General features: G+C 47.4%; 1 protein-coding gene across 2 annotated transcripts in view; it reads right to left on the bottom strand.

Moving 5' to 3' along the window:
- The window catches only part of dchs1a (dachsous cadherin-related 1a), a 126466-nt gene extending 109948 nt beyond the window's left edge, over positions 1-16518 (bottom strand). The window contains exons 1-2 of one of the 2 annotated variants that reach the window (XM_064302144.1): positions 16074-16518; positions 719-2546 (exon numbers count right to left, since the gene is read on the bottom strand). In XM_064302144.1, the coding sequence (XP_064158214.1) occupies positions 719-2546; positions 16074-16075 (1830 nt within the window). In that variant the 5' untranslated portion in view covers positions 16076-16518. Of the gene's footprint in view, positions 1-718; positions 2547-16067 lie in introns of both variants that reach the window. The other variant, XM_064302143.1, reaches the window with a different exon arrangement.
- Positions 16519-23461: the final 6943 nt, after the last annotated feature.

Below are 23461 nucleotides of genomic sequence, written 5' to 3' on the forward strand. Positions count from 1 at the left end.
TTGGATTTTTGTGGCACTTTGTCAGAATTTTTTTACTCCTAGATCGCCTGTCATCTGTTTTTCTTTTGTCTGTCGCGCCAGAGTCCTGATGCAACGATGTGCCCGAGCTAAGTCGCTCTGTTCATCCACCTCAACGAGCACGTCTGCTGAACAGGCAAAAAGGAATCTGAAGGTGCCACACTTGATTTTAAGCGACGCGAACGCCGCCATTTCAATTAATATGACAGTTGGAGCTCAAAGTCCGAAATATTCCAGCGCATTGTCTCGGTTACCATGGAAACCTTCCCCAGGAGGTGAAAGAAAGGACAGTCCACACACTGAGGCTGAAGTTTTTTCCCAGCTTAATGAAAGCAGGTGGAACGTTCAAGTGCGTCCTCAAAAACCCCCACGGGATTTCACGGTAAAATGGATATCCAATTCAGGCCAGTACAACAATGACCGACAATGGACACATTAGAAATATAACGGTTTTCACCTTGGAAGCTGTCTCAGCTTTTCAGGCATATAAAGATGCAGCTGACCTGAGTACACGCTCCACATTCAAATGATTTTTCCACACCCCCTCGGCAAAATGACCATTTATAATGCACCCTTGATGACTGTAGGAGTGGGAAACATTTGGAATCAGGATTTTACCACCAGAAGAAAAAGGACTATTATTTCCTGATGCTTAACTATATAGTTAACACTAAAAAAAAATTAAAAGAGTGGGTCCTACCTCTAGGAAGCATGTCCCGGCAGGCGTGTTCTCCTTGATGGTCACGTTGTAGAAGTTGCTCCCGAAAACGGGCTCGTTGTCGTTTATATCCTGCAACAGGACGTTGACCACGGCCGTGGAGGAAAGGGGAGGCCGCCCCCTGTCCGTGGCCACCACGGTCACGCTGGGCCTGGGGTCCGTCTCGTAATCCAGCTGCGAGGATGTGGTGATTATCCCCGTCTGGGGGTCGATGGCGAACCAGTCAGAGTGAGTCCCGTGGTCCCGCAGGAGGCTGTAGCGAATGTCCCCGTTGGGGCCCTGGTCCTTGTCCCGGGCTGTGACCTGGAGCACGAAGCTCCCGGGGTACACCACCTCCGGGATGGTCTGGCGGTACTCCGGCTGGTCGAAGGCCGGCGGGTTGTCGTTGACGTCGGTCACCTGGATGGTGAAGGAGGACTCGGCCCGGAGGGGCGGGGTGCCGGAGTCGGTGGCCATGACGTGCAGCTCGTACGAGTCGCGCTCCTCGCGGTCCAGGATCTGGTCCACGCAGATGAGGTAGATGATGTTGTCCTTGGTGGTCAGGGCGAACTTGCCGTCCCCGCCCTCCAGGGACACGTTCACGTTGGCGTACTCGCCGTAGTCCGGGTCGGTGACGGAGATCCGGGCCACGTACTGGCCGGGCTGTGCGCCCTCGGAGATCCTGGGCGAGCCGTCCTCGCTGAGGAAGATGATGGTCATGGTGGGCTGGTTGTCGTTGTAGTCGCGCACCTGGATGGTGACGAAGGCGTTGGTGACCTCCGGGTGGCTGGCGTTGTCCCGGGCCTGCACCACCAGCTCATGGACTCTCCTCATCTCGTAGTCCAGGGGCTTGTTGAGCGTGATGACGCCTGAGCGGGGATCAATCACGAAGTAGTGCTCTGGGTCGCTCTGTCTCCTGTTAATCTCATACAGCACCAGCCCGTTTGCCCCCTCATCCGCATCGGAAGCGAACACCTGCAGGATGTTGCTGCCGGGCTGCAGGTTCTCAGTGATCGTGGCGTGGTAGCGGCTCTGGTTGAAGACGGGGGCGTTGTCATTGACGTCCTGAACAGTCACGTCCAGGATCATCTGTCCAGTCTTCTTGGGGGAGCCTCCGTCAAAGGCCTCCAGGAGCAAGGTGTAGGACGACCTCGTCTCTCTGTCCAGGATGGCGTTGACCACCAAATCCAGGTAGAGCACTTTGTTGCTTCCCCTCCTGGTCTCCAGGAGGAAAGCCTGGCCCACGTTTCCGTCCTTGATCAAGTAGCCTTGAGTGGTCAGCTGGTCTCTGTCTGCATCGGGGGCTGGATCCAGGGAGAACCTGGTCCCGACAGCCGTCTGCTCCGGGATCGTGAATGTGGCCCTCTTCCTGGGGAAGGTAGGCGCGTGGTCGTTGATGTCGTTCACCGTGATGGTCACCTCCACCGTCACCCCCGTCATGGTGACGGCGATGAAGTTGTAGCGGTCCCTCGCCTCCCGGTCCAGGACCTTGGCGGTCTTGATGATGCCCGTGGTCTCGTCGATGTGCAGGTCGCTGCCCACGCCGGTGCCCTCGTGGTCCGAGATGAAGAAAACCGAGGCGGTGACGCCGGGGGGCAAGCCGGCGCTGATGTCCCCCACGATGGTGCCCGCCGGCTGCTCCTCGTCCAGCTGCAGCTCCAGGGTTCCCAGGACCGCGGAGGAGTGGACGGCGATGAGCTCCAGCGCCACGTAGAGCAACAGCAGCACCCTCTTATTCCAGGACCCGTGCTTCCGCAGTGGGCTCAGCGCACTCTTCCCTGTACCTCTGTCCGAAGCCATCGTCTTCATGGTGACCGTTTCCTCCTTAAGCCTGCGGAAAAAAAATTTAAAAATTACAAATTTAACTGGAGGAAACAAAAACCAAGAGCGCTGTCACTTACGGTAATGGAAAATAAGGTGCGTGCTGTCAGCCGTACACATAAAACAAGACCGACAAAATGAGTCGTGCATTTCTGCTGTCAAAACCAACTCGGTGTGCCTCAGAGGAACATAAAGAAAGCCCGACAGCTCTGACCGCGGGTTCGACTGGCTCTGATCCCGACCGCACAGGCCTTTGAAAAACAACGAGTCCCTCACAAGTCATTTTCGTGCATTTATTCCTCACACCTAATCAGTCAAACTCTCGTTTCTCTGACAGAGCAGAAATCTCTACCTTCAACAGAAGGAAAAAAAAGGCCCTGACCTCAAGTCTCAATGCCTTTCCTGCCCCGCTTCTAGACTGGGAGAGTCTTTATGGTTTCTACATTCGTTTTTAATTAGATGGAGACAAGTCCAGTGATTTGCTGCTGTGGGCTCATATTTGTGCTTGGCTAGTAAGAATACCCTCAGGCAGCTTGTCAGCAAAAAGCAGGGATCACTGTATCGAGACTGGGATGGGCGAGAATGTGGACGTTCACACGAAGACTAAGAGTGATGGGAATAGCCAATCTGAGACCAGACCACATCAATGCTGAGTGCTCCCCTGACACCCCTCTATGTTTGGGGTGTTAACTTCAGGAATGTCATCCTCTGGAACAATAATAAAAAAACAAATGTGAGGAAGAAGCCGGAAAAAAAGGGAATGCTGTCTTCAATAGCTGACAAGAAATATGCTCTGTTTTATCCACTTGTTTGAAAAAGCGTAAAACACCCACCCCCCCTTCCCACCCTGATGTCTAAGACGGGGAACGTTTCATGCCATCAATGTCTAGATGAGGAACTCATTCCAAGTCACCAGAGAGGATCAAGCAGGTGGTGTTTTGAAAGCTTAAAAGAAAAGACTTTTAGCCCCGGTGATATACTGAAATGAGCCTTCAAATGGTTCATGAAAGCACTGAGAAGCTGGTCAGCCAGCTTAAATAAATTACACCTCTAATGAATAACTTAATTGCCCGTGCCATGAATGTCCTCTTGGCTACTGTAACCCGTATTTTACGGAGCGCCAAAGAAGGAGTTTCACGTCCTTGAAAACTTGGCAGGCGGGACCGTATCCCTGCGATTGTCCTTGCAGTCCCTCCCCTAAAACATGTGTGTTTTAGCGACCAAACCTGGTGGTCAGGCCTTGTTAAATAAGTTCTGCTCTTCTCGAGAGTTCAAGAGTTACAGCTTTAACTCAAGGGCCTGACCAACTCTGAGACAGCAGCTTTAGATGCAGAACACATGGTGCACAGAGAGACGCCACTGAAAGGCAGGGAAACACAGTATGTTTAAGCCTGGAGAACAATTTCAAGTCTGCCAGTGGAAAAGTGAGAAAAAAAACAAACTCCTGCAGAGTTTGTATCAGGAGTGAAACATTGTTTCCTCAATAGGGGGAGACTGAGGAGGAGAAGGAGTATATGTGGTCCAAAATGGTGAAATTCCAAAAAATTATGGCAACCCCCCTACACATACGCACACACACACACACACACACACACTCTCTCTCTCGATCTCACACACACACAACACCAGTCCTAAGCAGCTAAAACATAGGAAACGCATGGTGCTTAAACTCTTTGAAATGTATTTATGGACCTCACAGGGTCAAAAAAAAGAAAAGAAAAGAAAAAAAAAAACACTAATGACTTACATGCCATCGCTGAGCCAGAAAAGATCACACCATCGAGGGCTGTTTTATTTGCGGGGGAATTCTGTGCCTGGCCAAGCTGCCAGCACTCTTTACCCTGTATGTAAAATCAGGGATCTCCCCCAAAACTCCCCCCTCCTACACACACACACACACACACACACACACACACGCCCCTTTATCCAAGCCAAGACTACAACAGGCAACTGTGTGTGGAGACACACACTGCCCTTAGACAAACGCAGTGCATTGTGGGCTTTACGCTGATGCAGATGGCCTCAAACAGTGCTGATATTTCATACCCTGGTGAGGATGCTCTGCGGGACAATTATACTACTTTGGCAGGGATTCTTTGGAACCCGCAGAGGTTCAGTAATTCAGTAGAAGAGACACCCTGAACCCGCATGGGGTGTTTGAATAAGCTTGTCGCCATCTGCGGTGTAATTCGAGTCTCAAAATAGTTTACTGACAAAGAGGACACAGAAAGATAAATATTGTTTTGTTATATGCAAAACTGCATTATCATACATCACACTGTTAGTGGTTTGCGTCTAAGAGGCTCCTGGTTATCATAGAATCGTTCATGTCGCCATAAAGATTATGTTATTTTTACATCTGTGAAATCCGAAAAGGTCTCTTTTGAAGAACCTACAGAATTTGAGACTTACAGACAGTACTGTACATTAGGCTCTAATGTAAATCAGCTCTGTCAGGCTCCCCCTGGTGGCATTACCAGAGCTTGCAACTATACCCTCCAACTTGATAAAACTTCTAGAGATCTTACAGATCTTTTGCAATTGGTTACATGCATTTTTCAATACTATTTTGTACATAACTGCCTGTGCGTATGCATGTGTGTGTGCGTGCATTTATGTGTGTGTGTTTGTGTGTGTGGGTGTGTATGTGTGTGTGCGTTTATGTGTGTGTGTGTGAGTGTGTGCGTTTATGTGTGTGTGTGCGTGAGTGTGCGCGTATTTGTGTGTGTGTGTGTGTGTATGTGTGAGTGTGTGTGTGCGTTTATGTGTATGTGTGAGTGTGTGTGCATGTCTGTGTGTCTGTGAGTCTGAATGGACGCCTGTGTGCATAGCGTGTGTAGTGTGTATAGACACACCTCCAGCAGGCTGTAGCTGCAGGCCTGTGTTTATGTGTGTGTGTGTGTGCGTGTGTGTATAGACACACCTACAGCAGCCTGTGTTTGGCGGGTTGGCGGGTGTGACAGTGTGTTTGACCGCCTCAGAGGGGCAGCGGACCGGGAGGGCTCCGCAGAGTCTGCCCGTCTCTCTCTGGCTCAGCAGAGTCTGCCCGGCTCTCTCTGGCTCAGCAGCATGGTGAGTGGGGGAAGGAAGCCTGGCTCAATCATACGGGACTCCAAAGCTAATTTCAGTCTGTCAGTGAAGCAGACACTCTCACACACGCACACACTCACAAAGTCACGCACATGCACACACGTGCGCACTCGTATACACACCCACACATACACATGCATGTGTGCACGCATTCACACATACACACACGCACACACACTATCACACATGCACACACTCACAAAGACACACACACACGTGCGCACTCATGCATACACCCACACATACACATGCATGTGTGCACGCATTCACACATACACTCACACACACATGCATGTGTGCACGCATTCACATACACACACACACACACACACACACACACAGGTATGGTAAGAAGGAATTGTGGTGATTTTGTGTCACAATCATCACCCACCCAGCTTTAGCCACTTAAGAAAAACAAATAAAAGTTGCAAAAAGATGCAGAAAACGCATCTCGCAATGAGGAAACAAAGGCTTCTTGTGGTGAGTCAGTACTTCAAACGCTCCAGGTTCTCCTCCATCGCTGCGTAAATCAAAAGGAGCTTATATTTTTAGCACAACTCTCTGGCTGCAAAACTCATCAGGTGCATGTCAGACTTCTCGAAACTGCGATTAACATTAATGTGGTGCTAAAGCGCACCTCAGAAACTGATTTACTGAGGTCTAGGAGGAGGCTTTTCTTCGTGGTCCGGGCCTCCTCTGATGCCCCAGCCGTGTGAATGCACTCGTGTTTTAAGACCACCACAGGCTGGATTAATGGATTTATCAGACACAACTGGGCACGCCAACCGAAACATAACGTTAAATAAAAAATAAATAAATAAACTACCACAACGCACTCAGCTCAACATCAGCAACCCCCCCCCCCCCAACCCCTCCTGGACACGACAGCAACAGCACTTCACAGTGTTATATTTAATGGTGTATTAAAAATGACACCATGCAGAAAGGCGCTCAGGAGGGTCCCCACGGCAAAAGCTGGCTCGGAAAGCGGGCTTCGCAGAACAAACAGAGCGCAGCCAGACAGGCTAATCAGCAGGAGCCGTCTCCTATACGTTCCTGCCCGTGGAATCGCTCTGCCCTTTCCCTAACCGGGCTGACGAAAGGAAAACCCCGGCAGACGAACGCACCGACGCTAATGCCGTTAAACCGCGCTCCGGTCAGGCTGGAACGGCGCTGGAACGTCGCGCGCAGACGAAACCCGGCAAAGCTCCGGATCGCCAAGGACTCTGACACGTGCGTAAACCGCGGGGAACGCGTGCCCTCGCACTGTCGTTCCACTGGGTTTAGGGGAACCGTGACACCGCCCCAAGCTATCTCAACAGAGACACAGCTGTCACCCCCTGGGAGAATTACCTACTTAAGCGAGTCGCACGGTGACACTGTAGCAGTCCCACAGTGTCATCGGTGCGTAGATGGTGAGTCATACATAGCAGCTTTTAAATACACTTCTCAGCGCTGGGGAAGGCCTGGCAGCAAGGCTCGCAAGAGCCAGGAAGCCAGCCGCGAAACAGAAATATCGTACGTAATAAAACATAAATTTAGGGGAAAATACGCAGTAATACCCCCCAAAACCGCAGCTTGACTAGAACCGAGAGTTAGCGGGGCCCTTTCAAAAGCGGCACGGGCGCATTCCTTCGCGAAGTGTCTTAAACACTGCTTTCGAAACTGCGCCGGCTCGACTCAACCCATTCCCCTTCAAAATCCGTTTAGCCCGCGCCCGAGCGCGAGCGGACCGCGGCGCTGAAGGCCTCTACGTGCTCCAGAACACCGCCGCTGGACCGCGGCTGGAGATTTGTCACTGCCGAGAAATAACTCGAGTCGGGCGTGAAATCCACGGCAAATCAATTGAAAGGCAGTCCGGGGGGCCCCTGATCAAAGAGAACAATGGCTCATATTCATTAACCTCGGCCAGACTCAGGTGCAGTAATGCGATTGCGGGATTTAACGCCGCCGTAAATGAAGTAACAAAGTAACGGGTCCTTACCGCCGGGCTTCAATAGCGGGGAGTTTGAAGAAATCTTTATTGGTCCTGAACAGCACGGTTACACAAGGCATTGGGAGCCCCTCATTGTAAATCTGAGACTGAGCATTTTTTTTTTGTTAAGCAGCTGCCGGGCCTTGTGAAAACAAGGTCACAGTCGGTGCCCCTGCCTATCAGCAAACGACAAAGCCCACACAAAATAATTAAGAACAAATGGCTCATTACCAGGAGAAGCAAAAATATGGGTGCATTTTTTTTTTTTTTTTTTTTTTTTTTTTGAGGGTGCAACATCTGCAGCCATAAGGTTTGGTATAGTATCTGCGCCCAGAGACCCTCTGGTGAATGGGAATGCATTGGTCCACCACGAAACAACGTACGTCTTTGCAATATAACATTTTAATGGGATCAGCCTGGGGTGTCCCTTACTGTTTACATTGCAGGTGAAAGCTTACTTTTAGCTGGGTATGTGAGCTGTGGTAGTCCACCCTGTTGCCTGGGGGGTTGAGAGGAAGGGGGGGGGGGGGTGTACTGGGAGTTGGGGGGGGGGGGGGGGCAGAATTAAAAGACGCCCAGTGTTTCTGAGCAGACCACACTGCCTTTCTCCATTAGTCAATGCTTCCATCTCACAGGGGGGTGCCAAAGTGCTGACATGGCAGAAATTCGGAGCTAAACAATCCCAAATAAAACCACTGTCAAAAACCATAACCGTTACAGTACAGCTGCAAAATACCAACCCCCCTGTCAGCCCCCCCCCCCCCCCCCCCCCACAACCACGTTCAGGCAGATCCGAACCATTTCCCTTTTAGAAATCAGACCCTCAGCGATTCTCATTGCATTGTAAAGGAAAACTGGTTTGTTCCTGAAGCATGTAGGAACTGAATTCAGCAAAACACATAAGGGACAGCAGATAAGGATATTTATAAAAAAATCTGTCCCAAAGACACAACTTTCAAATTTCACTGTCTCTACAAACATACTCTACTTAATATTTTTGGGTAATTTAAAATCTAATAATGCAAAGTAAAGGAAATAGGCACAACATATCATACACAGCCAGTACACTTATGGGGGACACGAAGAAAGGGATCCTAAACATACATTTGACCAAAAAAAAAACAATCCTACAGACCACATAACCCTTAACATAAACCGTTCATATCGTTAAATCACAAAAATATTTCTATTCAAAAATAAGTAATCCTGCCGTGAAAATGGTCAAAGTCAAGTATAGCAACGCTATCTGGTGATCTCACAAAAACACTTTGTCCTTAGCGGGGCAATTAGCGGGGGCTACTGAGGAGGGGAAACGGTGAGCCGAGGGGCAAATATCAAAGCCAGCCACCGGTCTCACCGAAAAAAGAGTCTCGAATTCCATGTCATGATTCTAAAGCTAATTCCAAATAAAACTTTCTTGGCTGTGGAGCAGAGAGCACACCACACGCTCGGGCGGCCCACGGCCCCCGAATAGGAAGCCGCATATTGAATTATTAATTTACACTGGCTGGATATTACAAGTGACAGGTATTCTACAAAAGAGCGGAAATGCCCTAGTCTAGTCTTACTAGCGCCATAACCAACGTCCCCCCTCCCCATCCCCCTCCCCCTCCCTCCCCTCTAACTCCTCACACGCACCAGGCCACTCCCCCCCCCCCCCCCCCCCGCTGTAAGTGCCCAAGCCCTCGCCTGTTTGGGCGGCACCCGTTGCCTGGGACGTCTCTGTGCTCAGAACAGCAGTTTTTGGGGGGAGGCGGGGCGGGCCTCAGGAGGAGCAGACAGAGCACCAGGAAAATCCATTAGGCTGCCCAGATGTGCCTCTGCTCCCCAACCCTTAAAAAACAGGGGAACCCTCTGGTTTTAGGGACCAGGGCCCTCTGTCACAGCTCCACCCGGTGTAGTAACATACACAATATGGCCAGAAGTATGTGGACACCTGACATCCAACATCTCATCCGAAATTACGGGATTCAATATGGAGTCGGTCCACCCTTTTCTGCTATTACAACCTCCACTCTTCTGGGGAGGCTTTATACTAGATGTTGGAGAATTGCTGCAGGAATGTGCTTCCATTCAGCCAGAAGAGCACTAGTGAGGTCAGGCATTGATTAGGCGATTAGGCCTGGCTTGCAGTCGGCTTTCCAATTGATTCCAAAGGTGTTGGACGGGGTTGAGGTCAGGGCTCTACGCAGGCCAGTCAGGTTCTTCCACATCGTTCTCGTCAAAATCATTTCTATATTGTCCTTGCCGTGTGCCCCTGGGGCCACTGTCATGCTGACACAGGAATGGGCCTTCCCCAAACTATTTGGGAAGCACAGAATCTTCTAGAATGTGATTGCATGCTGTATCATTAAGATTTGCCTTCACACTAACTAAGGAGCCTAGTCCAGATGATGAAAAACAGCCCCAAACCAAGGGGTGTCCAGATACTTTTGGTCATATAGTATTTAGTCCAGTCAAGTCACACTTTATTTATGAACGTTTCATGCACAGTCAACTAACTCAATGTGCTCTACGGAGTAGTGAAAAACAGAAATAAAATACACAGAAAATACACACAGAATAAAAAATACAATGTGCTTCACGGTATGATAAAAAATAAATAAAATAACAGCAATAACGTATTTAAATAGCTTGTTTAATTGCGTATTTAATAGCTAATACAATAGCTTATTTAAATCCCTGTGTGTGTAATAAGGCCTGCCCACCCAGCTCATTGTGACTCTGTGTGAAAAGCAGCTGACCTGTCTTCATTTCCTCTGTAAATAACACACTGCGATCAAGGAGCAGAGGTTGTGGGTTGAAACTGCCTGCACTGCTCTGGGGTACAACAGCTCTGGGCTATGAGGTTCCCTATAAGTCCATCAGTCTACTTAAGTAAATAAGGCTTCATGCTGCTCAGATCACTTTGGCTGAGCTTGGGGTGCAATATACTAGACGAGAAAGCCAACAGAGATGAAGAGGAAGTTGTTTGGAGAGGAGATAAGCTCTGTATAATGGAAAATGGGGATTTTTTTGGCCTTTGAAAGTTTGCGTGTTTGTAATTGAGTTTAAAAAAAAAAAAAAAACACACACCTGATTTTTTTAGTCAAGTTAAGTGACTAAAAACAAAACAGGTGTGATATTCCAGAACCGAGGTGTGAGATTTCACCTTCTTGCTATTGCGTTCGTTTCTGCAATTATTATGATCCACGCTTTTTTTCCCAGGTTGCATTTCTGCGACCAGACGGGGGTGTGGCTTCGGCTGCCCCCATTAAATCCACTGAGGTGACCCCATGAAAACGGCCACAATTACCAGCCAGGACCAGAATCAGAACCATGGCAGAGTGAGTACTGCTTTGCATCACCGCTGAAACACTGATCCGTCCTCTTATCTTATCTATTCATCTTTTCTGGGGGGGAGTCTTTTATTTGGGATGTGATATGAAATTAAAGAGAGGACTATGAAATTAGGCTGTTTTTTTTTTTTTGCCTTTAACAGTTTTTGCATGAAAGGGGAAAAGCCTCCCACAGCAAGACCAGGCTCAACACAGTGCTGGGTACTCTCTGGATGATGTAACACAATGACGAAAATGATGCCCCAGATTGGTGAAATGGTCTGTTCTCTTCATCAAACATTCTTATGATCTCATGTCAGTAATGATGACAGAAACCCTCAGGAGTTGAAGCAAAAAGCAAAAAAAAAAAAAAAACCTATGGCAGTATTTTTAACTGTGTATTTGCAGTCTTGATATAAACTGTGTATAACTGAACCAGGATGGCAGAGAACATACATATGACATTTTCAGTCCACAGGAGCAGAAGGGACAGACACAGACAGGAATCCAAAACACACACAAACACGTTGCCGACTGACTCCAATCCACCAATGCACAGTAAACAGTGTGGTCAGAATGGTTTATGTGAGGCCTTCAGCATTCAAATACTACAAGACGTAAATATGTGCATGTTTGAGCATGGGTGTGCCTGCCAGAGCATAGGTGTGTGTGTGTGTCTGTGTGTGCGTGTGTGTGTGCATGTGTGTGTGTGTGAGTGTGCATGTGTATGTCTGTGTGTATGTGTTTGTGTGTGCGCGCATGTGCGTGTGTGTGCATGAGTGTGTGTGTGTGTGTGCGAGTGTGTGTGGTGTGTGTTGTGAGTTGTGTGTGTGTGTCTAGTGTCGTGTGGTGTGCATGTGTGTGTGTGTGTGTGTGTTCGTTATGTGTGTGTGTGGTGTGTTGTATGTGAGTTGTGTGTGGTGTGTGTGTGCGTGTGGGTGTGCATGTGGTGTGTGTGTGTGTGTTGTGTATGTGTGTGTTGCATGTGTGTGTGTGTGTGTGTGTCGTGGTGTGGTGTGTGTGTGTGTGGTGTGTGCTGTGGTGCGTGTGTGTGGTGTGTGTGTGTGTGTGTGGGTGTGAGCGTGCGTGCGTGCGTGTGTGTGTGTGTGTGTGTGTGTGTGCGTGTGTGTGTGTGTGTGTGTGTGTGCCCGGTCCCTGATGAGAAAGGCAGGCACTGATGCTCTGGCACAGAGACCCAGCCGTGCTGGAGGGAGACGCTGCAGGAATGGACAGCGCGGGGGGGGGGGTTTATTCTGAGTCCCACGGGGAGCGCAGAAAACCACGTAACCGCACTGGGGGCCCGTCCCGCAGGCGCCCGGGCTGTCGTCTGGGCCCGGGACGAGCGTTTGGAACCCACATCGCAAAGATGCCCCCCCCCCCTTCCCCGCACCCAAAAAAAAAATCTACATCGATTACACACAGGCTGTGACTAGTCTTCATTGGTCTGAGCTGACTGCTGAGCAGCCCAGTGTGCGTGCAAGGCACCGTCGAGAGGCGGAGAGACAGAGGGAGAGAGGGAGAGAGAGAGAGAGAGAGAGAGAGAGAGAGAGAGAGAGAGGGAGGGAGGGGGAAATTAATTAGCCGTCTGCCAGGACGACGGTTTGATGACATAATCGCTGGAATGCCATAAAAAAGCCGCGCCGAGTCGAGGCTTCGACTCTTTCCAGAAACTCCACATCATGTCTTTAACTGTTTTCTTTGTAAGCCCTGTAAATGTCCCTCCATCCCAGTAACTCACATATAAAACGGCCCTGGCGTAAAAAAAAAAAAGTGCCCCTCCCCCCTCCGTCAGATCTCTCCTCCCCATTGAGAGTAATTTACGGTATGAGACTGCACCTCTCCTGCGTTAGCTCACCTGAACCCCCCCCCCCCCCCCCCCCCCCCCCCCCTCCCCCTTCCACTCCCCTCCACGTCAGATGGCAATGAAAGAATGGAATGACCTGATTAGCATAGCATGCTATAACGGGATGAGACCAGTTGAATACCGAGCAGGAGCTTACCTGCGAAATTACCGCATCGGGCACTTTACGCGACAACAAAAATAAATAAATAAAAAACATGAGCTGATCCTCCTCTGAACATCACATCACGCATAATTTTTGTGAATAATTCTGCGGTTTTAGTGTGCGAGTAAGTACCCAAACCACAGACTTGAACGTATGGTTCATGATTTACAGTCGTAATTGTTTTTTTTTTTGGTTACGAAAAATAGTATAAAGCAGCTATAAGTTATGAATACGCACAAAAGGAATGCCTTGTGGTTACTGAGGATTCTGTTATTTTTCGCCATGAATTAAAATAGAGCTGGTCTATGCATTTAAACTCGTTAACATGTAAGGCGTAGCCTATATCTCACGAACAAAGTACTCGGTTGGATTGCATTCTGCCCAATGAATTGAATAAACAGCACATGGGATGGGTGCGCTGTTTAAAAAAATTGGAGAGGAAGGGAGCAGCTGAGTTGTTGCACTGTGCTACTATGGCAACCAGTACACTCTCAAAAGGAAAGATAAGAGAAATGGGTACCACCAATTTTGTTAAACCAAACTCATCACAAAAATACAAATTTGTGGTGAACACAGCCTGCACCTTACAACAAATATTAATAATTGCATCCTACCCAAGATGGTAGATATTTCAGGAAAATTTACCTCTAAAAAATATAGCGGTGCTAGAATAAATGGAAACGTTGATTGTAACAGCTAGCTAACAATGGAATGGTATGAATAAACTCATTTAAATGGAATGCATTGTAAGCTCTGGTCTGTCATCCAAATCACATAAATAACTTCTAGGCCAACACACGGTCTGTCACTGAACGCCAAAAATATTTATTTTAGTTGAAACTGGATGACAAATGCAGGAACATTCCAACGAAAATACTCAAGATATCAGAGGTTGGAAAAGAGGTGAATTTAATATAAACAAGTCTTGGGGATATCAAGAGTAAAACGTTTAAACAACCTCAGAGTCTTCCTTGTTTTCCTTGAAGGTGCATACTTTGCCAATCTGTCTTTGGCCAGTGTGTTCCACCTACAGTGGCTCTGTCGGTCTATGAGTCACTCTTCAAGATGTTTAAACTTTCATATCCAGGGAAAAAAAACAGAAAAGAAAAAACATTTCTTTCTTTTTGGAAACAAACAGTCTCTAACAGATCAATGTATATTTAAACTCCTTCTAAGAAGGGCAGGTTTACTTGCTCGGCTGAGCAGTTAATCCCAGTATTCAGACACATACAGTACAGGGTCATGTGACGTCACTTCAGTTCGAGCATCAAAAGAAATGTCCAGTTCGTCAGAACAATTCGTTATGACGTGTAGAGATGACAGTCGGGGTTGCGCCAGGGCAGCAAAGAGCACTCGGCAGTCCTGGGAAGAAAAATAGCTGAGGACAGGTTCAAACTCCAACGGCTCACGGGGTCAGGGCTAGGCGGAGAACATGCCTTTGAATGTAATATTCCCACCGAAAACTGAGCTCTCCTTGACAGAGTCCGGGGCCCGGGGGCACACAATCGCCGTTCCCCGCGCATGTTATCTCATATGTTTGACATCACAGACAGGCCGATCACGTGTACACGCTGCTTTTCTGGGGTCGACCCGTTCGAGCCACGGGCCTCCGACAGCGCAGTGTGTGTGGTAGGTGTAATATCACCAAAACCGCTGTTTTTTTTTTTGTGGTTTTTTTTTATTTAATTTTTTTTAAAACCGCCCCAATCCAGATGCACCCTGGTAATCTTTACTTTATTGCCGCTGTTGTTGATATTGTATTCTGTGATCAGACTCCAAATTCTGATGAGCAGACCAACACTAAGGATTACCTCTCACCGGGGGCGCATTTTACAACTCTTGGATGCATGCAAAGAATGCTCGTGCATGCTGTTCCAGCAAAACATTCTCTCCTGCAGATGCAATACATCTGAATATGAGAGGCGTGACAAAAACGGAACTTGGGGTTTTTTTTTTAACAATAAGCAGCAGAATTCACTAATACAGTACTAAGAGGCAGCCGTTCAGCACACCAAGTACCCAAGTACGGCAGTAGAAGTTCTATAAAATTCACAACAGAGGCGATTGCTCGGTAAATGTTGCCAGCTTTCAGTAGCGGTTGTCCCACAGAAAACATCCAGCAAGCATATCAGGCATGTGGTTCGTGTTATAACCAGAGTCGGTTTTCAGGCAAGTACCCGCCTCGCTGCTCCACGCGAAACCGATCCGCCCGTCTGCCTACGGTGCAGGGATGCAAACTTGAAGTACTCTAAATAATGCAGCTGACGTTTAAGACCGGGGCCTCTTTGCAAGTTTTCCGTACAATTGTGCATAGTATTTAAGAACAAGAGAAGGGGACAAGGCGGAATGTATATATATATATTTTAAAAGCATTCCGAATCGCACATTTGTACCATAAAGCATGGCGCTACAGTATTAATAATTGCCTGTAACACTCAATCCAGTCAAAAAAAGACGCGTTTTTTTGTCGACAGCCTACTCATTTTAATGATGATATTCACTATCGATAAAGTGTAGATTCTCTCCGATGATACCTGGCATATGTTTTGTAGGCCTATAACTTTTGAGGAAAAAATTATAATAATGAATGTCTATTTTAGATTATGTCAGGCTATCCGCATGCAGTTCCATTTTTTCCCAGATGTTCCGCTCCCGATTCTCTCGTCAGCTAAAGTAACTTGCTGAACTACTACACGTTAGTTCTATAACTACATTCCAAGCGAAAGCAGGCTAATATTCCATATAACGCAAAACGCAAAACAATAATATAGGGCTAATAGTTAATAATCACGAGCGTTTATTTACCATAAACACAACTTTCAGTGTAATTTATGACAACTACATTTTATTAAGTTATATATCAAGGCATAATGCTGCTTAGCGTATTTATTTAACATTGTGTCGAATCATGGCACTCAGTTCGAATGACTGTCAGACCTCATACACGCACGATGCAACATCTGACCATTACATTAAGCAGTTGGAACGGTGTACACGGGAGAACAGTCTCAAGGGTAACTCTTGCCATGGCCGTAACCTGGACACTTTTAGATGCACTAATCTAAACGGACCAGGATGCTATCCGTTCAGCACTGGTCTACAAGTAAATCTTAATACATCGAAGAGCATAAAATGGAACGGACACTTACATTCATCTGTTCCTTTTCTTGATCGTTATCTGTGCGTCCGTTATAACGGGAGGGAAATCCAATCTTTGTGCAGATTTATTTCCAACCTTTCGCGACCGCAGAGTGAAGTAGTAATCTTTCAATGCACAAAATGATTCAATGTGCGGGCAGTACCCTACATTATATCCATAACTGGGTGAGAAAGGGAAATATCCTTTTCTGTGTCCCTTTCGGGTTATTGTCCCTTCGCTCCAGTGACTTCCAGCAAATAGATTTTCCCCCGTTTTTCTTTCCAGGTGAACATGGGTTTCCGATTTTAAGAGTCCCTCCTCATATTATCCTCCGAATGCGTTGCAGCGCGAGCTTCTCTCCGCTTTATCTGGCTTCGGGTATTGCGCTCCACCGTATCTCGTCCCTCTATTTCAACGACGGCATCCACTGTAAAGAGGTAGCCTCGGAGCGGGCACTGCACCTCGCGGAGTGAAACAAGACTCCCCCTAAAGGCCCTCCTCCTCTTATTTGGATAATTTATTCAACACGTGTAGGACTCAACAGAAAGCGCGTCTTTTGTGCAGAAGGGGGAGCTAATTCAAAAAAAGAGGCGCTTGTATTTTTTTTCTCGCAGGCTTTGGTGCCACCAAGGGAGAGAAGCTGGAAGTGATGTTTTTGCTCACCTATGATTTTAATTGGTTTCGGGTTATCCATTTTAGTGCCTGTCGGTCGCTGTAGGTAACTGTACGCAAGCTTCTAAAAATGAAGAACAGCTAAACTTTAGTAAAACTCACTGACTCATCCTACGGAAGAGGATTAGGGTCACATGTGAAAGATTTTTTTGAGTTCTGACTTTAAAGGCAGAATTCTGAGATGAAAGTCAGAATTCTGAGAATAAAGTCAGAATTCTGAGTTCTGACTTTAAAGTCCACGTGGCCCTAATTCTCTTCCGTACTCATCCGACAATGAAATAGTTTAATTATTTATATCTAACAAATAATTTGTCACGGTAAGCTTCACTGTATACCCTGGCCGAAACCTCCACGTAGCACTGACTACGAGAAACTCCCTAGATGGCATATAGGAAGAAGCCTTTGAAGGAACCAGACTCAGTCGGGGAAGCCCGTCCCTTTCTGACTGGCTTTGGGCATGGTTCATAGAAACCGGACATGGTCAGGCCATCAGGTCAATTACCTGATTTGATCAGTTTAGGACAGGTTATGTGAAGCAGCCGTAAATGGCGGTCCTGTGGTTGGGTTGGGGTGAAGTGATGTATAGTGTGTGTGCTACAGCACACAAACACATTCCAAACGATGCTGTGCTTCCCCAACAGTTTGGGGAAGGCTCTTTCCTGTGTCAGAATGACAATGCCCTCGGGCATACGGCAAGGTCCGTATAGAAATCGTTTTGTCAAGAATGGTGTGGAAGAACTTGACAGGCCTGCATGGAGCCCTGCCCTTAACCCCACCCTATATCAATTGGGATCAACTGGAAAGCCAACTGCGAGCCAGGCCTAATCGCCCAATCAGTAGCCGACCTCACTAATGCTCTTCTGACCGAATGGAAGAAAATCCCTACAGCAATGCTCCAACATCTCGTATAAAGCCTTCCCAGAAGAGTTGAGGTTGTTATAGCAGCAAAGGGTGAACCAACTCCATGTTAATGCCCACAATTTTGGATGAGATGTTGGATGCCAGGTGTCCACATACTTTTGGTAATGTAGTGGGCCATGTTTGCCATCTCCCTTGGTGGCAGTCATCAGTTGCGCACCATAATGCTGCGATGGATCTGTTTTGTTATTTTATTTTCCTTTTTAATTTGCCGTTTGGTCTGCCCTCGTGAAAGCTGCGTGCTCATTTGGCCGAGGCGCAGGATATCCTGTTGTTTATGGAGAGGAAGGGGAAGTGGTCAGATTTAAATAAAAGCTTTTACTGGAGCCCCGTTTGCACATCGGCCTTTCTTTATGAATTCCGCTGTCTGTTGTTAAAATAATTCACTGCAAATTTTTTTTTTTTTACCAACACAGTCTTAACACAGAGCAGATGGCGTGTTTTGACACTTGTGCTTGGTGAACGTTGGGGTGACGCTCGTTGGATATCCAGATTTATTTTTTCAGTCGCAAAGGAGCAACGTTTAAGTGAAGCTCGGGGCCCGTGAGACGACTCCGGTTTCTCGCTATTTACAAAAGCCGGTACGCAATTATGTTTCTCTCTCGTAGCACGCAGCTGTTTGCCGAGTCTTTAATTAAGGTTTCTTGTTAAAGGTCTTTAAATTCATAATAAGGTGTGGTGATAGACTGCCATGTAAATATTCCTTAGGCAGCCTGCTCGTTCCCGAAATAACCTGGCTAACAGCTCCTACGTGCCCGTGCAGTCATAGACGGGTGATTCATCTCCATCTACACCTCCAAGCGTCCTGGTCTGCACCACGTCTGTTTGTGTGTTCAGCTCAAGGGAGGGAAAGCAGGGTCGTTCAGTTCTGTCCGATCGAAATGTTAATGAGTTGTTAATGAGATAAACCGAGCTGCGTCAGCTGCGCAGTTCTCTGGCGCTTCGACTGCACAGCCCGGCTTGCAGAAGTGGAAAGCAGGCCGCAGACGCGCTCGAGAATATGCCAGGGAATATTTCAGAGGGAGAAAAGAAAAAGGTCAATTGTAAAAATGAAAAAATGGATCCAAAAAAGCAACAACAACAGAAAAAAAGGATGAAAGCGATGGTTATACTCAGGTCATTGCTCTCAATTTCTGGAAACAGCTGACAACACCCCCCCCCCAACCCCTAAAAAAGCTGAATTCTTAAGTATATCCAAAATATTTCCTAAAAAGCCAATTGAGAAAACCACGCTTGCATTTCGTGTCCAAGTACATCTGTCTCTATTAATAAAAAACCTGTTTTTTTCTTCTTTTTACTCTTTTTTGGGTCTGACCTTTTTGCGACAACGTTCCATGCAGGTGTCCGTGTCTCTGTCTGCGCCCCACTTTCACCCCCCTGGGTAAAGGAACTGGTTCGGCCCCTGCTCTTGTGTGGGTGTGGGCGTGTGGTGTGGGGGGGGTTCCTGCATCCAGTGACGGGTGCTGGCAGGCAGCCCGGCCGTTCTCCCGCTGAAGTTCGCCAGCATCGGGGGAGACCGACTGCAGAGTCAGAGGTTTTGCAGCAATTTGATTCAATTGAGAAATTCATCTACATCAGGCAAAGCGCATGTGGCAGTTTCTTGCTTCAAATCTCAGGCGCGACCAGTTGTAAGATTTCACAAGCATTCCACTTTGGGAGTGAGAATAGCTTTGGCTGCAGTCGTCTTCATATCAGCCTCATGTTTTGTTTTGTTTTTTTGTTTTTAGTTTTAAGATTTTGAGATGAACTTGTGTTTCTAATCAGCAGACAGCTGTATATACATTGTGGAGCAGTCATTACAGGCTTGATCTGTGGCTTCTCCTTACTCAATCCCATCATGCATTTGGGCTGTTGGGGATAGCTGGTCATTCTGTGGTTTGTGCAGAGCGCCTGTTTATTTCTTAGAGCTGGGCTGAGCTGGAATCTAGATACATTTTAGGCGGGACTGGAATTTCAAGTTGGACTGGAATCTGGATTAATTTCAATTTGGACTGGAATCTGGATTAATTTCAGTTTGGACTGGAATCTGGATTAATTTCAGTTTGGCCTGGAATCTGGATTAATTTCAGTTTGGACTGGAATCTGGATTAATTTCAGTTAGGACTGGAATCTAGATTAATTTCATGTTGCACTGGAATCTGGATTCATATCAGGTTGGACTGGAATCTAGATAAATTTTGAGGTTTGACTGGAAATTGCAAAGAGAGCCTGTGGTTAAAAAAAAAAACCGCTGGCAAAAGAGCAGTTTTGCTGTGTCATGACAGGGGGCATATGTTCAGACTCCTATTGTACAGTGTACTGACGTACAGTACATTTACAGTAAAGCAGTCTGGAAAAGGCCCTCGTGTGTATTTGAATTTGCACCCTGCTTACTCATCACACCAGGAGGAATGTTATGAGTGGTTTTCCAAAATCGAAAAGTAAAATTATTAGCCGACCAGGAAAATGCATATAGGGCTATCATAACTGTCTTGTGAAATCTACAACTTCTGAGCGGTGGTCAATCAAATCCACCAAAACCTTTTTTTTCCCCCCAGAACTTTCATTATGTTTTAAGTGCAGGCTCATAACTTAAGTGGAAGGTCATGCAAATTCAAATTCCTCATATATAGCATTCACCTAATCTTCTGGGGTTTCTTTTCCATGTGCTTTATGGTTTAAAGGAATACATTCATTTATAAGGCACTTTGCTAATGCCATTTTTTGTTCTAATAATACCTTTTATTAAGATATATTTTTAAAAATTTTCATTTTCTTTTTCAGTTTTGACAGTTATTCACTGTCTCTGCTGGAAGTCGTGACTGAGAACCTGGAGCTCAAGCAATGAATCCCCAAACTCAATCAACCGCACTGAGACTTACAAACACTGCAATTATTTCCATGGTTCAAAACACCAAGGGCAAACTAACATATCCTTGTGATGTAATCACAATCGAAGACGTGTTCACACGCACATGCAGACACAAACCAAGAGTAGAAAACAGGGACTTTACCCTTTGTGTTTCCCTGCAGAAAAATCACACAGGAGGGCTGATGTAAGGAGGGAGTGTTTTTCTTTCTTTTTTGGGGGGTGGGGGGGCGTAGGGTAGCGTGTGGAAGGCAGAAAGTGAAATCGGGGAACAGGGAAGCCTGGGCCCTGCCGGGGGTTGAGGGGACGTGAGAGGTCCCAGGCAGGGCTCTGATCTCGCTCTCATTAATGAGTTCGCTCCAGGGAAAGACGGGCGAGGCTTCGCTCAGACGCTCCCTGTAATTTAACCGCTCGCGTGCGCAGAGCGGTCTCCTCGACCAGGCCCAAAAGAGCGAAACTTGAAAGGGAACCGTTTCTGTCGTTGGCGAGGGAGCGAAAGCACAGGGCTGGTGTGAAGTCCAGGGGGCGTGGGGTGGGGGGGGTGGCGGGGGTCGCAGCACACACACACACACACACACACACACACACACACACACACACACACACACAAGGCACATCACTCAGCCCTTTTTCCAAGCATCTGGTGACTGTTTGAGAAAAAGCACTTTCCAGCCCCGGCCGGCTCCTCTCCCCGGAGGGAAATCCTCCTGCGCTTTTATCTCCCGCGAAGTCACGGCGGTAACCTTGGAGCGCCTCCACGCAGCGGCCTTCCCATGAGGCCGTGGGGCTAAAAACCCACCGTCACAGCCGCCATATCCTCCTGGGCCCGGCAATTAATTTCTGTCCCCTGCGCTCGAGAACTATATTTTATTTTTGATTTCTTTCTCTTTTTATTTTATTTGTTCTCTTTATTTAACTATATATTCTACCATACACTACAAGTATAAGTATACAATTAATAAAAATAAAATTATTTTATTTTATTTTTTTCATCACAAAATATTTCTGTTAGCCAAGACAATTGTATTATGTCATGTCAAAAAATGTAACTACTTCATCTTTTTTTCTGTTGGGTCTCAGGAGGATTTTTTATTTTTTTTTTTTGGGGGGGGGGGAGTGTGTGGGGTGTTTGGGGTATGAGAGAGGGGTGAGTGGGGTTACATGTTTAAGTGATCATATATGTTATTCTAATGGCGGAGTGGGGAAGAAGCTGTTTTTTAAATGTTCCACAGAGTAAATGCATCTTTCAGACACTCATGAGGCTCACTCTCATGAAGACAAGACACCTTCGACACCATGTCCCTTCATCCCGGCCCAGCCAATCGGGAGCGTTTCCCGCGCATGTGCGTTTTCGGAGAGGGTTAGGGTTAGGGTTCGGAGAGGGTCACGGATGAAGACGTTGCTGTCCAGGTCCCCGTCAATTAAACATTGGGAACGGATAAACCAGGGAACGTCTGCAAACAAGCGGGCTGCAAACATGGTGGATTAAAAGAGTGTACTTTCTGTGGAAAAGGCAGGGGGGGAATCATTTATTTACTTAATGCATCTTAAATTTGACATGCTATTTGAGAAAGTATTCTCATTTACAATAACAGTCTGTGCCAGGAGGTCAAGGTACAAGGCAAGGAGGACCACCAGGTCAAGAGAGCCTGGACAGGAAGTCAAGAGAGAAAAAAAATGTACACAGGGTCACAAGGTCAAAGGTGAAAGGCATGGTCATGAACTTCATCCCTGTATTGTGTGGGGAATCGGTCTTTTACTTCTCACTCTTGTTCCAGACCTGCCCCTCGTCTGACACAGAAGGCCTTGAGAATGAGGCCAAATGTACCAAATCTTAAGCTTTTCCACATTTCGTTTTGTTTCGTTTTATTTCTTGTAGCGCCACGTTTCGAAGCTGCAGGGTCGTGTTCCTTCTTGCCAGGTCTGGCGCTCTTCTTTCCCCATCATCTACTGTTCTGCCCTGCCCTGCCCCTGCCCTTCCCTGCCCTACCCCTGCCCCTCCCCACCCTGGCTTTGAACGCCAGGCCGATCCGCTGTAGGAAAAAGACACCATTTTGTTCTGCCTCTCCACCCATTCCAGATGAACATGCTCATTCGCTCACCTGCTGCAGATCCCCAGGGACCACGCCCTCTGAGGAAAGCGACTTAGTGTTTCGCCCCAGATGTGGTGCTCTTCTGCAGCAGAGACAAAGGCGATCTCTTCAAAGAAAATCGGTTCATCCTCTTAGAAGACTTAAAAGATTTCACTGTACGTGCGAAACAAAGATGCCAAAGCTGTTAATGGGAAAGCTGTAGGGTAGGGCGACGGCCCCACACCGTGAATGTCTGCTTCTCTTTATGGCGTCTTATTCGGCGTCATGTGCAGTAATTCATACGCGCAGATGCATGTCACCTCCCACGGTCAGTCCTGCAGAATGGGAAAAAGGGCGCTAACGTGCTAACGTTCCTTCCTGCTTCAGACCTCCCTTCTTTCTGTCTTAGCCTTAAATGTGAAGCTGTTGGTGTGTGTGAGAAGACTGTTGTTGCTGGAGCTTTACTCCGTACCCTTGGCCGGTGGCACCGAGTGACAGCAGGGAAAGGGAAGACGTCCTGTTGAAGTATCCCGGTGGGATAAGGAGACCCTCTGGTTAGGATGTTGTGCTCTGTCACCTGCTTCCTGTTGACTGTTGTTGTGAGATGCCACATTCTGACACCGCCGCCATTTGAGCTTCCATCCCGGAGAGAAGGAAGGCCATTCTCAGTTTGTCCTCCCCGTATCGCGGAGACAAAACATCTGCCCCAAACGCACCCAGATCTCTTCCAAAGGCCACGCCACTTTGTGATTGGACCCTTCTGGACATGGTAGCGTTTGTCACTGTGAGGCTCTGATTGGTCCAGAGCTTGTCAACGATTCGGAACAAAAACATTTTTTGACAGGGCGTCATTGCAGGGATAATTTATTTTTCCCGTGTGTGACACAT

The sequence above is a fragment of the Anguilla rostrata genome, chromosome 12 (assembly GCF_018555375.3).
Source record: "Anguilla rostrata isolate EN2019 chromosome 12, ASM1855537v3, whole genome shotgun sequence".
Lineage (NCBI taxonomy): Eukaryota > Metazoa > Chordata > Actinopteri > Anguilliformes > Anguillidae > Anguilla > Anguilla rostrata.